Raw genomic sequence first — 12,302 nt, forward strand, 5'->3', positions numbered from 1 at the left:
AGGGGATTGGGAAGATATATTAATGCACTTTTTTTTTTTTTTTTAGAGGGGGAGGGTAAGAACCTTGCATACTTCAGGGTTTAAGGTGCATAAATTCATGGGGTTCCTTAGCACAGCTACGCACTAAGCTATGCTACATAGGTCAAGGTAAGTTAGCACGCTAATACCATGGTGGCGCAGAAGTGCTCCAGTGATAGATAACCAATCAATCTATATAGGGGGGCTATGTTGCTAGCGAGTATGCTAACACTCGGTGTTTCGCAGTATGGCTAACCTGCACAGTATGGGCGACACAGGACACTGCACAGAAAAATTAGCACATTAGTCTGTTCCGTTAAAAATCTTTTCCTAGTATCCAAATCTTCCTTGGCCACATATTCAGAGTCAAACTCCGAAACTCTCTTGGTTCATGTAAGGCACACCTTACACGAGATGGCTATGGCAACGCACCACGTTAACACCTAGCAAACCAACCACGATGACCAAGCCTAAAAAGATGGTGTAACCATGGAAACCACATCCAATCTGTCACCCGTCACCGTGAGCTTATAACATCTGTGTGCAGAGATTCGAACAGCGGGACCATTTAAAAACACAGATAATAAGAAACTCAAACCGTGCAGACCCCTACTTACTACGGGGTTCATTTAAGTTGTGGGCTGTATCGGGGGCGGGGGAGGAGCTTCAAGCTCATCTTACTCTGAGTGAGGGAGGGAGGATTTTCTTTTTTTTTTGGGGGGGGGGGGGGGGGGGGGGGGGGGAGGGCGGGGCACTTACAGACTCATGGAGAAAACCTCTCTTCATAAAAGAATGTAAAACCACATGAGAAAACTAAAAAAGGGAGTAACGGCTAACTGTTCTGGCCAATCACACGGAGCAGCAGAGGAGGGGGGAGGAGCTCATTGGGGGGAGCCCCTCCCCTCTTCGCTCCCCGGTCCGTGTGATGAGGCGCGCAGCTAGCGGACAGGGCTACGAAACAGGGAAAGGCAGTCGAACACAGATCACTCTCTCAGAGCAGCGCATCCATGGGCGGGACGCCGTCACTCCTCCTTCTGTAGCGCTCCGTCTGACGGGCAGTCGTCAAGGCAACAGGGGGCCTCCACTTCCACCCCGTCTGATTGGTTGTCTCTGCTGGCTAAGGCACACGGGATTGGCTGGGCCAGGGGGGCCAGGTCCAAGGACTGGCCGATGGCGGAGGCCGCGGGGCTGCCGTTCAGCTGCTTGGTCGCGACCTCGGGGGTAGTCGAGCACGCCTCCTCTGAAGGCTTCGGGGGACTGCTGGATGGGGGGAATGACGATGTCTGGAGCGGGACGGAGGGCAGAAGATTGAGGGGAACGCCAGGAGGAGTTCAAGATGTGACAAGAGGACATTTACGGCCGTGATATTTCGCGGCGATTTCACTTTGTAGAAAAATAACAAAACGACTTTGCTAGTAAAACAAAACATTGCAAGACACACAGCCTTGTATACACATCAGATCGGCAAACACAAGCCTCTCCCCGTTGACTACCCCAATTTTTTTTGAAAAACGTCACTCTAGTAGTAGCCGCCTAAGTAGCCAGGTACAATGATGCTGGGCTCCGCGAATCACGGGGCTGTAAAAAAAAAAAAACGTCACATGTGACATGAGTCACATGATTTTAAATGGGTCAAAGTCATATTTCCGGTGTATCTTGCCCATTCTATGGCCAGACGAATTGTAATATATTGTCATGTCATGGTGTTTTGGGGTCATTAATAAACGAGATTGATTCTGTTATTTTTCTATAATTTTCTTTGGCGGTGCTATTTTACATTGAGGTCAACAGGGAGGGGCTGGTGTTTCCCCCCTAAAAGGGGGCGGGAACATGTGCCGCCAGCAGCCGCCTACAAAATGACGTATTGCCGATCTGGTGTATAACAGACTGGTGTATCTGTGATCTGGCGTGTAACAGACTGGTGTATCTGTGATCTGGTGCATAACAGACTGGTGTATCTGTGATCTGGTGTATAACAGACTGGGGGATCTGTGATCTGGTGCATAACATACTGGTGTATCTGTGATCTGGTGTATAACAGACTGGTGTATCTGTGATCTGGTGCATAACAGACTGGTGTATCTGTGATCTGGTGTATAACAGACTGGGGGATCTGTGATCTGGTGCATAACATACTGGTGTATCTGTGATCTGGTGTATAACAGACTGGTGTATCTGTGATCTGGTGTATAACAGACTGGTGTATCTGTGATCTGGTGTATAACAGACTGGTGTATCTGTGATCTGGTGTATAACAGACTGGGGGATCTGTGATCTGGTGCATAACATACTGGTGTATCTGTGATCTGGTGTATAACAGACTGGTGTATCTGTGATCTGGTGTATAACAGACTGGTGTATCTGTGATCTGGTGTATAACAGACTGGTGTATCTGTGATCTGGTGTATAACAGACTGGTGTATCTGTGATCTGGTGTATAACAGACTGGTGTATCTGTGATCTGGTGTATAACAGACTGGTGTATATGTGATCTGGTGCATAACAGACTGGTGTATCTGTGATCTGGCGTATAACAGACTGGTATATCTGTGATCTGGTGTATAACAGACTGGTGTATCTGTGATCTGGTGCATAACAGACTGGTGTATCTGTGATCTGGTGTATAACAGACTGGTGTATCTGTGATCTGGTGCATAACAGACTGGTGTATCTGTGATCTGGTGTATAACAGACTGGTGTATCTGTGATCTGGTGCATAACAGACTGGTGTATCTGTGATCTGGTGTATAACAGACTGGGGGCCGTTGTGCTCTTGTGTCGTACCTGTGTTCTGTTGGCAGTTGCCTTTTTCCCTCCCCGTAGTTTTGCTGGAATCTCTTTCCCCCTCCTGTGAGACATGGATGTAGGACAGGATCAATGTCAGAGTGCTGCCTCCTTCCGCTTGAGAAATAGTTGCTCTAAGCTCACAGGCTCTGGGTATAATTAACACTAGCCACAAGAATGTTGCCGTCTGATAGAGAGACACCGCTAGTTCTCCGAGATGCAAAACAGAAAACAGATGTAAACATTAGTGCAATAACCGGCTGTAATTAGGGTTTTAGCGTCCGTTTTCGAGTCACCATTTTGGGTTGAAAACCCTTCTAAGTGATGCTCGCAATGCTAATATATCCAACTCAATGATTTGACAATCCTGGAGAGCCGGTGGTTTGCTGCTAATCATCTCCAGAGGCCACGAGCAGCACGAACAGACGACTTCTGCAACCTAACAGGAATGGCTCATCTGACCTCTATATAGTAACCTAAGTAAGTCAAGTTCTTCCCCTAAAACACAGCGCCAAAAGAGAGGCAAAGTGACCGCCTACTTCCTGCTTCAGCACTGTATCAAGAGATTTCAATCCGCCATTTATTTTCCCATAGACATTTTTAGTAAAATGCTTATAAAAATACTTGTTCAAACCAAATGGTTCAGATATATTTAGAATCGGGAGAGACTATAGAACATTTCACTCGGACCAAAACTAAAAAAAAACATCTAAAAAATATTTTCTTTAAATTTGCATTTCTTTTAATGTTTTGGTCAGAGTGAAATGTTATGTGGTCTCTCCTGTTTCTAAACATATCTGAACCGTTTGATTTGACCAAGTGAAACTATTTTTATAAGCATTCTACGAAATGTCTACGGGGAAATAAATGGCGGATGAAAATCTCTGGTACAGTGCTGAAGCAGGAAGTGACGTTCCACTTTGGCTCTCTACTGAAAGATCATTATCTTACTCACCCTCTCCCTGCTCCCACTGACACCACCTGCATGTTGAACCCCCCTCTCCCACGGATTGGTTTGTTCCCAGCCCACTGGCCAACAACCATGCCCGCTATCTCCAACTTCCCTCCCTGAGGGGGGATGGACTGAAGACCTGAGGGGGGAGGAAAGAGGTGATTGTCAACGGAGAAGTGAAGGGGCTTGATGGATAATACAGACTAAGAGAGTATATGTCTGTAAGCCAAAGAAGGCATCTCTGTACCTGGGAAGGCTCTGGGCCTGTGCTGGGCGGGGTGATGTGGATGATGCAGGTGATGATGAGGGGGCATGTTGCCCATGGGGCGAGGTGGGTAGAGGGGAGGCATGGGGTAGAAGGGGGGCACCATGGCAGGGGGCAAGAAGGCAGGAGGCGGGAGGGGAGGGGGAGGAGGAGGAGGGCGAGACAGGTTGATGCCCTCCAGGATCGCCTGGCGCATCTTCTCCACCCTGGACACCAGCTCCTCCTGCAGAGCACACGAGACGGCTTACCAGCACTGCAACTAACCATTAATTTCATTGTCAATTCATCTATTGGTTATGTTTTTCCGATGAATTGAGTAACATAAACATTACAACATTACATAACACGCATACAAAATAAATAAATATATATATATATATATACATATATATATATAAACTATAACAAATAAGAAACTAGAAATACCGCATTGTGGTTGTATGCCTCCGCCAAGAAGTGAGCAGTCTACATCCATGTCTGTCCAGACTCAGACGAGCACAAATACCTTGAAGCCCACAGTGCAGCGGTGTGGCCATTCAGCCTTATGGCACTTTAAGCAATGTTTGGGAGTACCCAACAACAAGGCTAAACGTTTTCAACATGGAAAATGGTCCTACCCACCCCTCGAACCCTGACACTCTATGACATAACTGATCCCTAGTTATGGCCACATTTCTCTAGCCCCGCCCCCTTACTGATCACGCTTTGAAGCAATTCCATCAAGGCGTTCCTGAGATATCGCGTTAACGAGCATCAGACAGACAGACACACAGACAGACGGACAAACACGAAAAGATAATGTCTCCGGCCACGGCTATCACCGGCGGAGGCATACAAAAAACTGGTGGTCCGTGCTCACAGGATTAATAAGCACAAACATACAGACAGGCACACACAGACGGGTCCATACCTGCCCCTCACACATGTCCAGCAGGGCGGCTCTGTCGCGGGCAGCCCGGGCCAGTTTACTCTGGAACAGTTTGCCGTCGAAGAAGCCCCAGGGGCAGCAGTGTTCCCACGGCAACGGCTGGCCACACACATCGTTGACAAACAGCGCCGTGTCAACACCGGCCATGAAGAGAGAAGCCAGCTGCACACCGCGAGCATCCACCTTCTCCACCTGACAGAACAACACACACGTTAACCACAACCACCTTCTCCACCTGACAGAGCAACACACACGTTAACCACAACCACCTTCTCCACCTGACAGAACAACACACACGTTAACCACAACCACCTTCTCCACCTGACAGAACAACACACACGTTAACCACAACCACCTTCTCCACCTGACAGAACAACACACACATTAACCACAACCACCTTCTCCACCTGACAGAACACACACGTTAACCACACCGCGAGCATCCACCTTCTCCACCTGACAGAACAACACACACGTTAACCACAACCACCTTCTCCACCTGACAGAACACACACGTTAACCACACCGCAAGCATCCACCTTCTCCACCTGACAGAACAACACACACGTTAAAGAGGACAGCATTTATAGACCGGAGATGGTTTAACAAAGATGAGGAGCAGAAAAGATTTGCCTGAGTCCAGACCTTCGAAATCCACCCGCTCCACTGAGTTGAGGTCAATGTCGCTTTCCAGAAATCATGACCCGGTTACTCAAGATAATGCACAGACTTTGTTGTGCGCAGTTTCATGTAGGAACTGTTTTCTTTTGCAGTCTCATGTAGGAACTAGCTAGCAGCTAGCAGGTGTAGTTCGGTCAAAAGAAAATACCGGTAGTTCCTCCATGAAACTGCTCATAACGAGGTCTGTGGATTATCTTGAGTAACCGGGTCATGATTTCTGGAAAGAGACATTGCTGTTGAGTTTATCAAATGTATTTCTATGGCACTTTGAGCACCACAAGCCGAGTTCCATCCAGTTCCATTGTATTGGAGAGAAGGCAGAAACTGCGGCCGATATCTCCAAAACTCAGGCGACTAACACAAAACGATATAGATGGATAAATAGCACTACAGGTGAGAGGGAATATATGTATTTTGGATTTTAGGGTGAGCTGTTCTGCTATAAAGCCCTCAGGGAGACTGCTATCTTCGATTAGGAATGAAATGGGAATTGTGTGTATCATGCTAGTATGAAGGAGTGAGGAGTTGACCTTAAGCTCCTGTAGTTGGTCAGGTTCGTAGAGCTGGTTGGAAACGGCCTGGGCCAGGAAGGCATCTAGCTCATGTCTCTGGAGGATCCTCCCGCCAGGCCACTGCATCATATACCTGGGAGGGAAGGAGAAACACACGGAACTTTCAAGCAGGAACACGGAACTGTCGAGCAGGAACACAGAACCTTAAGGTCAACAGTGTATTGTTCAGTTCTCTCCAATGAACTGCATTGATGCTTCAGGTGGTTGAGAGCGGTTACCATACCTGAGCACGCAGCACATGAGCAGCAGGTGCTGTGGGACCTGTGCTGGGTTGAGCAGGGCGGGGCAGTCGGAGCGCAGGCAGGCTAGGAAGGCCCGGGTTCTCCTGGAGCGGTCCTCGCTGGCCCGGCCCAGCCACAGCCGCCGCAGGTTGGGGCAGGTCCACTCCCGGAAGCAAAGGGCAGGGACCAGCTCCGGGGTCAGGGCCGACTTGGCTTTGCCGCTGCTCCACTCTTTGACAATCACTGGAGGAACTGTGACCCAGAGGCAGGAGGACATGGTATTATAGTGTGCTTTTCAAGAAGACGTGGCATGGTGGTAGTGCCCAAGTATTTTAGATCATGTCTGACAATTTTCACTGCAGTTTTTGGAACATTACTGTTGTCATTTTACATTTTTGTCATGTAGCCGGAGCATTTATCAAAAGCAACTTAAAGGCCATTTACACCTGGCACTAACATGCGTTTTCTGAGATCAGATTTAAATCAGATAGTGCTCGGCCACATTAACCTGATTGCATTTACACCTGGTATTAACATGTGTTTCCAGTGTCCGCAATGAGATCTGATTGCAATCTGTTCAGGCGAGCTCTATAGAGTAGAGGGGCAGATAAACAGTGGTGACTGTTGCTGTATGTGCTTTGAGAGGACCCATTACATTTACACTTGTGTTCAATGTGGTCACAATGCGTTCCCTGACCACCTCCGGAGGTGGTTTGGCCGATCAGATCGCAATCCGTCCTCAATGTGTCTTGGGCGTGTTTACACCTGGACTTTTAAGTGGTCAAGCACTACCTGATTGCGATCTGATCACAGAAAACGCATGTTAGTGCCAGGTGTAAATGGCCTCTGACAATGCAGGTAGGGGGCTCAAGGGGTGTGACCCGTGACCATGCAGTTATGACACACTCTCTCTCCAGCTTCCCTACTCGCTGGGTACTGGGTACTCCAGACTATACATAGACATTTAGTTCTCATGTTCATGGGAACTCTTCAGCACTGCTGACACTGGAGATCCAAGCAGCAACCTTTTGACTATTAGGTGGCCCGTCATTAACCGACCTGCTGACTCGCCACAAGATACAAGCACTTTGAGTGTCCACTTCCCATTACTGAAGGGAACAGAGAAACATCAACAGAACAAAGAGTATAGCTAACAACTAGGATTTCACCAGGAAGACAGTCCAGAATCATGTTTTACTGGTTGTCTAAAAACCCAACTAGATTCACATTTGGCCAGTGACTCCCTCACCTGATAATTATGCAAATATAATAAGGGAAATTATACTGGTTTTCATTTCTCTGATGAGCTTCCCTCAAGTACCTAAGTCGGGTGCTGAGACACAACTCTGAGGTTAGGGCTAGGCAATCTATCCATACTATATCGATATCGTGATGATGAGACTAGATATCGTCTTCTTAGATTTTGGATATCGTAATATCATGATATGGCATAGAGACACTGCATGAAATAGGCCACGCCCATCACGGGGGAAAAGCTGCGTTCATTTCCACACACCAGCGTCATTTTCCTTGAATTAAACATAGCTAAAAGCTGTTGTGTGGTGGGGCTGCGCATACAACAAATGTAAAAAATCGCCAGTTCAAGTTTTTTTTGTACTCCCGAGGAACACAAGGAAGCCATTGAGAATTGGCGAGAAGAAAAATGTGGATCTAGCTGTCAAGGAAGTAAGTTGGAGTGTTTATCTTCTGTATATACGATCTTTTTGTGCAACACGCAACCATGCACGTGACATGGGAGAACGCCAGGATTGGAGGGGGGGTTTCTGTTTTCCCCCGTCTTGGGCGTGGCTTCTGCATGATGATGCGTTTTGCAGTGTCTCTATAAGTGTTTTTCTGGTTTTAAAGGCTGCATTAAAGTAAAGTGACGCAATTTTCTGAACTCACCAAGACTGTTTCATTATTAGCTGCAAATATATTTGGGAAAGGACCAATATTGTCGCAATATCGATAGAGGTATTTGGTCAAAAATATTGTAATATTTGATTTTGTCCATATCGCCCAGCCCTAAACAAGGTATATGTAAACCAGCGATTTCCAACCTGTGGGCTGCTGCCCGTATTGCAAGTGGGCCGCCAAATCAATAAAAAAAAAATATATATATTTTTTTACATTAAACAAATAAAAAAAACCTTGCTGATGGACAGCTCTTTGAAAACTGCGACACAGAAAATGCAACAGGTTTCAGATGCTGTGTTAGTGACTGTGTGTTAGTGACTGTGTGGAAATTTAAAGTGCTCTGAGAAGAACGCATTATTTGGCCTCCGTCTTTTTCACGGGGTTGGAGGGGGCATCGCGAAAAGTTTTGACATTTTCAAGTGGTTCCCTGAGCTGGAAAAGGTTGCGAACCGCTGATGGTAGGGCCATACATAATTACAACAATCATATATCAGTCTGTGTCTCCCCGTCCTGCCCTTTTCAGTCCCACGACCTACGCTCCAGGGGTCCCCTCTTGCGCATGGCGAGCCTCTCCAAGCGGCGGTGTGTCTCGGCGAGGCTGAAGAGGACGCCGTAGGCGTACTGTCTGGCAGCACGGAACAGCAGCGAGGCAGGAGGCAGCTCAGAGTTACACTCGTCCTCTATGCACACTGGCATCTTCATCTCTCCCTGGGGGGGGGTCAGAGGTCAAGGGGGCGGAGGGAGAGATGAAAAGGAAGAACATGTATTATTAAGAGTTTATCTCCATTTTTATAAACCTTATTATTATTTATTCATGTAGGCGTTCTCTTTTTACAGAAACTGCCTGCGGGTGCAGTTCATAATCAGTCCAGCAGTAACGCTTCTTGAACAGTTGAAAATGAATTCTGAAGGTGAACACAGAGAAGGAACGAACGAGGATGAAGTGAGGTTGAAAGTGTCGAACGTGCTAAAAGAACAAGAACACGCCTCTTAATGGCTAGGAGGATACACTGGACAACGTTGAAGGTCTTGACAGATTACGAAAAGACTGGGGAGTTTACACTACACGACTGGTTCCTTAAGACTTTTTTCATCACGACTGAAAAACTGACTGAAATACACGATACAACTGGGAACGACTGGAATCACAGGACAAAAAAATACACTACCCGACTGTGCCCAGCAAACTCACGTGAAAACAATGAGCTCTCGTGGCTACTAACCATACAGAAGCTAGAAGACAATTTTACTTTCAAAAATAAAAGCGCTAATGTATTACTGCATGATTCACTTTGGGTTAAAATTGACTTTTTGAAGGCACAACACTATGTTCATTTTAAAACAGGTTTCTATGCACATGTGTTCTTTATTTCCTCTTTGGTACTTGGGGGAATTTTGGATCACACAGAAAAAAAGTTGCAATGGTATACTTTTATTTTGGAAGTTGTAATGGGAAGTTTCCGTTTTATTCTGGCTGACTTGACAACTGTGAGCAAACAGCTTTAGTGTGTTGTATCAGAAATAACATGTTTGATATAATCGGGAGGCAGTATACACTGGATTAGAATCTGTACCCCAGTATACACTAATAGATTTTGGTACCGAATGGCACAACAACTGCCCATAACAACTGCAGACTAGTAAACAAAGACAGACTGTGCCCAACTGGAAATCATGTGTAAAATCGGGGTCAATATCTTGTAGTGTAAACTAGGCACAGAGCTTAACATTGCTTTAACAGCAGGTATTGAGACGTGGTTATGTTATGTACCTTGGTCAATATATGGTAAATCTGGGGGTACATCAGTCCTCTGCGATGTCTGTGTTCGGCCACCCGAAGCACCTCGGCACTGACCTGAAAACCATGGACACCAAAGGGGGGACTAGTTGTACATTTTCAAAACCAACCCACAACAGTTTACACATTCAATCTGTATTTTGATTCACTTGTTTGAAAAGATGATATCTGCCAAATAGGAAAAGTGTAAAATATGCACTATGCAACACATGTAGACTCTCCCCTCTCTCTGATACACATACAGACACAGACACAGACCTGAGGCAGAGGGGGTGTGGTTATGTCCATGTGACTTCGCGTCGCCATAGACAGCAGTGACGGAATGTTTGACACGTTCCCATTGCCATGGGAACCGTCTCCAGAGGCCGAGCCCCCCCTTGCAGCTGGATCCTCCCACCGGGAGGGCTTGTCCGTCAAATGGCTGAGAGAGAGAGGAAGGGGGAAGGACGGGTAAGTCGTCTTGAGTGACTTGATGGAATAAAGTTGAAGATGGGTCTGGCCTCGCATTATTTAAGGGGTTTTGTTCACACTAATCTCTCCAGAAAAGCACTTTTTAGGCCAAAAAACAAAACAAAACACATGCAGACTTTTTTCCACATGGCTCCTAGCTGAAGTAGCTGCCTTTGCCAACAAAAAGTAGAGTAAAAGTCAATGGGATTTTTGTATGGGGATTTTGGTTATATGCTTGAAATAAGGTCTGTGGTTCACCAAATTTAGCCCGAGCGATACTGGATATTTGAGGCCGATGCCGATATTAGGGAGTAAAACAATTCCGATATCGATATATATCAGCCGATATTCTATATATACCCATTATATTACACCATTTATTTCGCAATGATCCCTCAAATATCAAACACTTCACAAAGATATGACTTGACATGACTTGAGATATCTAATGTAGGCAGGATATTTTACAGCTTATCAATAAATGTCCAAATTGACATCAATGCAATGCAAACAAACATCACTAGGAATTTAATAATTATAAATAACTAGAAATACAAAAACACAAATAGAAACAAATAAACATAACTTGAGTTAAGAAAAAGGATCAAATATACACAACATGCTGTCTATAACTTGAAAAAATAAAAAATATCGGCAATATCGGCCAACATATCGGCTGATAGTGATATATCGCTCATGGGCCAATATCGTCTGATAATATCGGTGGACCGATATATCAGTCGGGCTCTATGAAATAGTGAACTTAGTGTTCAGCAAGATAATCTTCACAAATGAGGAGCACTTTTATCATTTGTGAAGATCATCTCGCTGAACACAAAGATCGCTTGACCTTTATTATTGTCTAATTTAATATTGTGAAGTCATATGAACCACAGAACTATGAGATATTTGATGACCAAGACGAAATGACGTCTCTTAGTAGGAGCCATCTTTATGCGTAGGAATACGGTAGTTCTACAGTTAGTGCCACATCAAAGGGCTGTTTGACGGCAAAGTAAAGAAGTGTTGAACATTTTTAAAATATAGCGTACATGTACATGTACACTGACATTAATTTGTTTAGGTGAGCCTTCTTGTAGGTGGCTAAATTACGTTTTTTTTTGCACGTGACCTCCATTGACAGAAGCAGAGAACCGTTTCCGTGTCAAAGCTGCTTTGTTGCTCCTAACTGGGAGTGCACTGGGTGCATTCTACTGTGAATAGGCCACCGACTATCGATAAGTACCTCATACATCCCCACGTCAAAAAAATAAATTGAAATCTTAACTATGAGGGGTAGGGTGGGGGAGGCAACAGTGTGAACAAGGCCTTACTTTCCGTGTTCTTACTTTGCGTTGCTGTCGTTGGGTTCATCTCCATCGGAGGATGAGGAAGGCGAGGGAGAGGGACCAGACTGAGTGCTGGCGTGGTGATTGGGTAATCGATTTCCCCCCTGAGTGGAATCGTACGGGGCCGACCAATCGGTGAACCCCATTTTGCCCGCCAGCGAATCGTTGCAGTCTTGCATTGGTGGCGGTGGATGCTGGAACAGAAGGGCGGAGCCGGGTCCATACGGAGCATTCTGATAGGGCGGCTTTAGCCCCGGAATCTGGGGAGGAGGGAACTGTGAGCGGATAGAGAGGGGAGGACAGGGGAGGAGGGACAAGGGAGGGGGGACAAGGACAGCGAGGGAGAGAAAGGGGATAGGACACAGAA

At 46.1% G+C, this 12,302-nt stretch overlaps 1 protein-coding gene across 1 annotated transcript in view; it reads right to left on the minus strand.

Moving 5' to 3' along the window:
- fam120c (family with sequence similarity 120 member C) overlaps positions 1-12,302 on the minus strand; it is a 27,415-nt gene continuing 15,113 nt past the window's right edge. The window contains exons 7-17 of the mRNA XM_083656830.1: positions 11,936-12,210; positions 10,395-10,557; positions 10,110-10,193; positions 8,875-9,046; positions 6,424-6,673; positions 6,159-6,273; positions 4,930-5,139; positions 4,002-4,242; positions 3,758-3,893; positions 2,803-2,866; positions 1-1,301 (exon numbers count right to left, since the gene is read on the minus strand). Of these exons, the coding sequence (XP_083512956.1) occupies positions 1,041-1,301; positions 2,803-2,866; positions 3,758-3,893; positions 4,002-4,242; positions 4,930-5,139; positions 6,159-6,273; positions 6,424-6,673; positions 8,875-9,046; positions 10,110-10,193; positions 10,395-10,557; positions 11,936-12,210 (1,971 nt within the window). The 3' untranslated portion in view covers positions 1-1,040. The remainder of the gene's footprint in view (positions 1,302-2,802; positions 2,867-3,757; positions 3,894-4,001; positions 4,243-4,929; positions 5,140-6,158; positions 6,274-6,423; positions 6,674-8,874; positions 9,047-10,109; positions 10,194-10,394; positions 10,558-11,935; positions 12,211-12,302) is intronic.

The sequence above is a fragment of the Poromitra crassiceps genome, assembly GCF_964638095.1.
Source record: "Poromitra crassiceps genome assembly, chromosome: 20".
Classification (NCBI taxonomy): Eukaryota; Metazoa; Chordata; class Actinopteri; order Beryciformes; family Melamphaidae; genus Poromitra; species Poromitra crassiceps.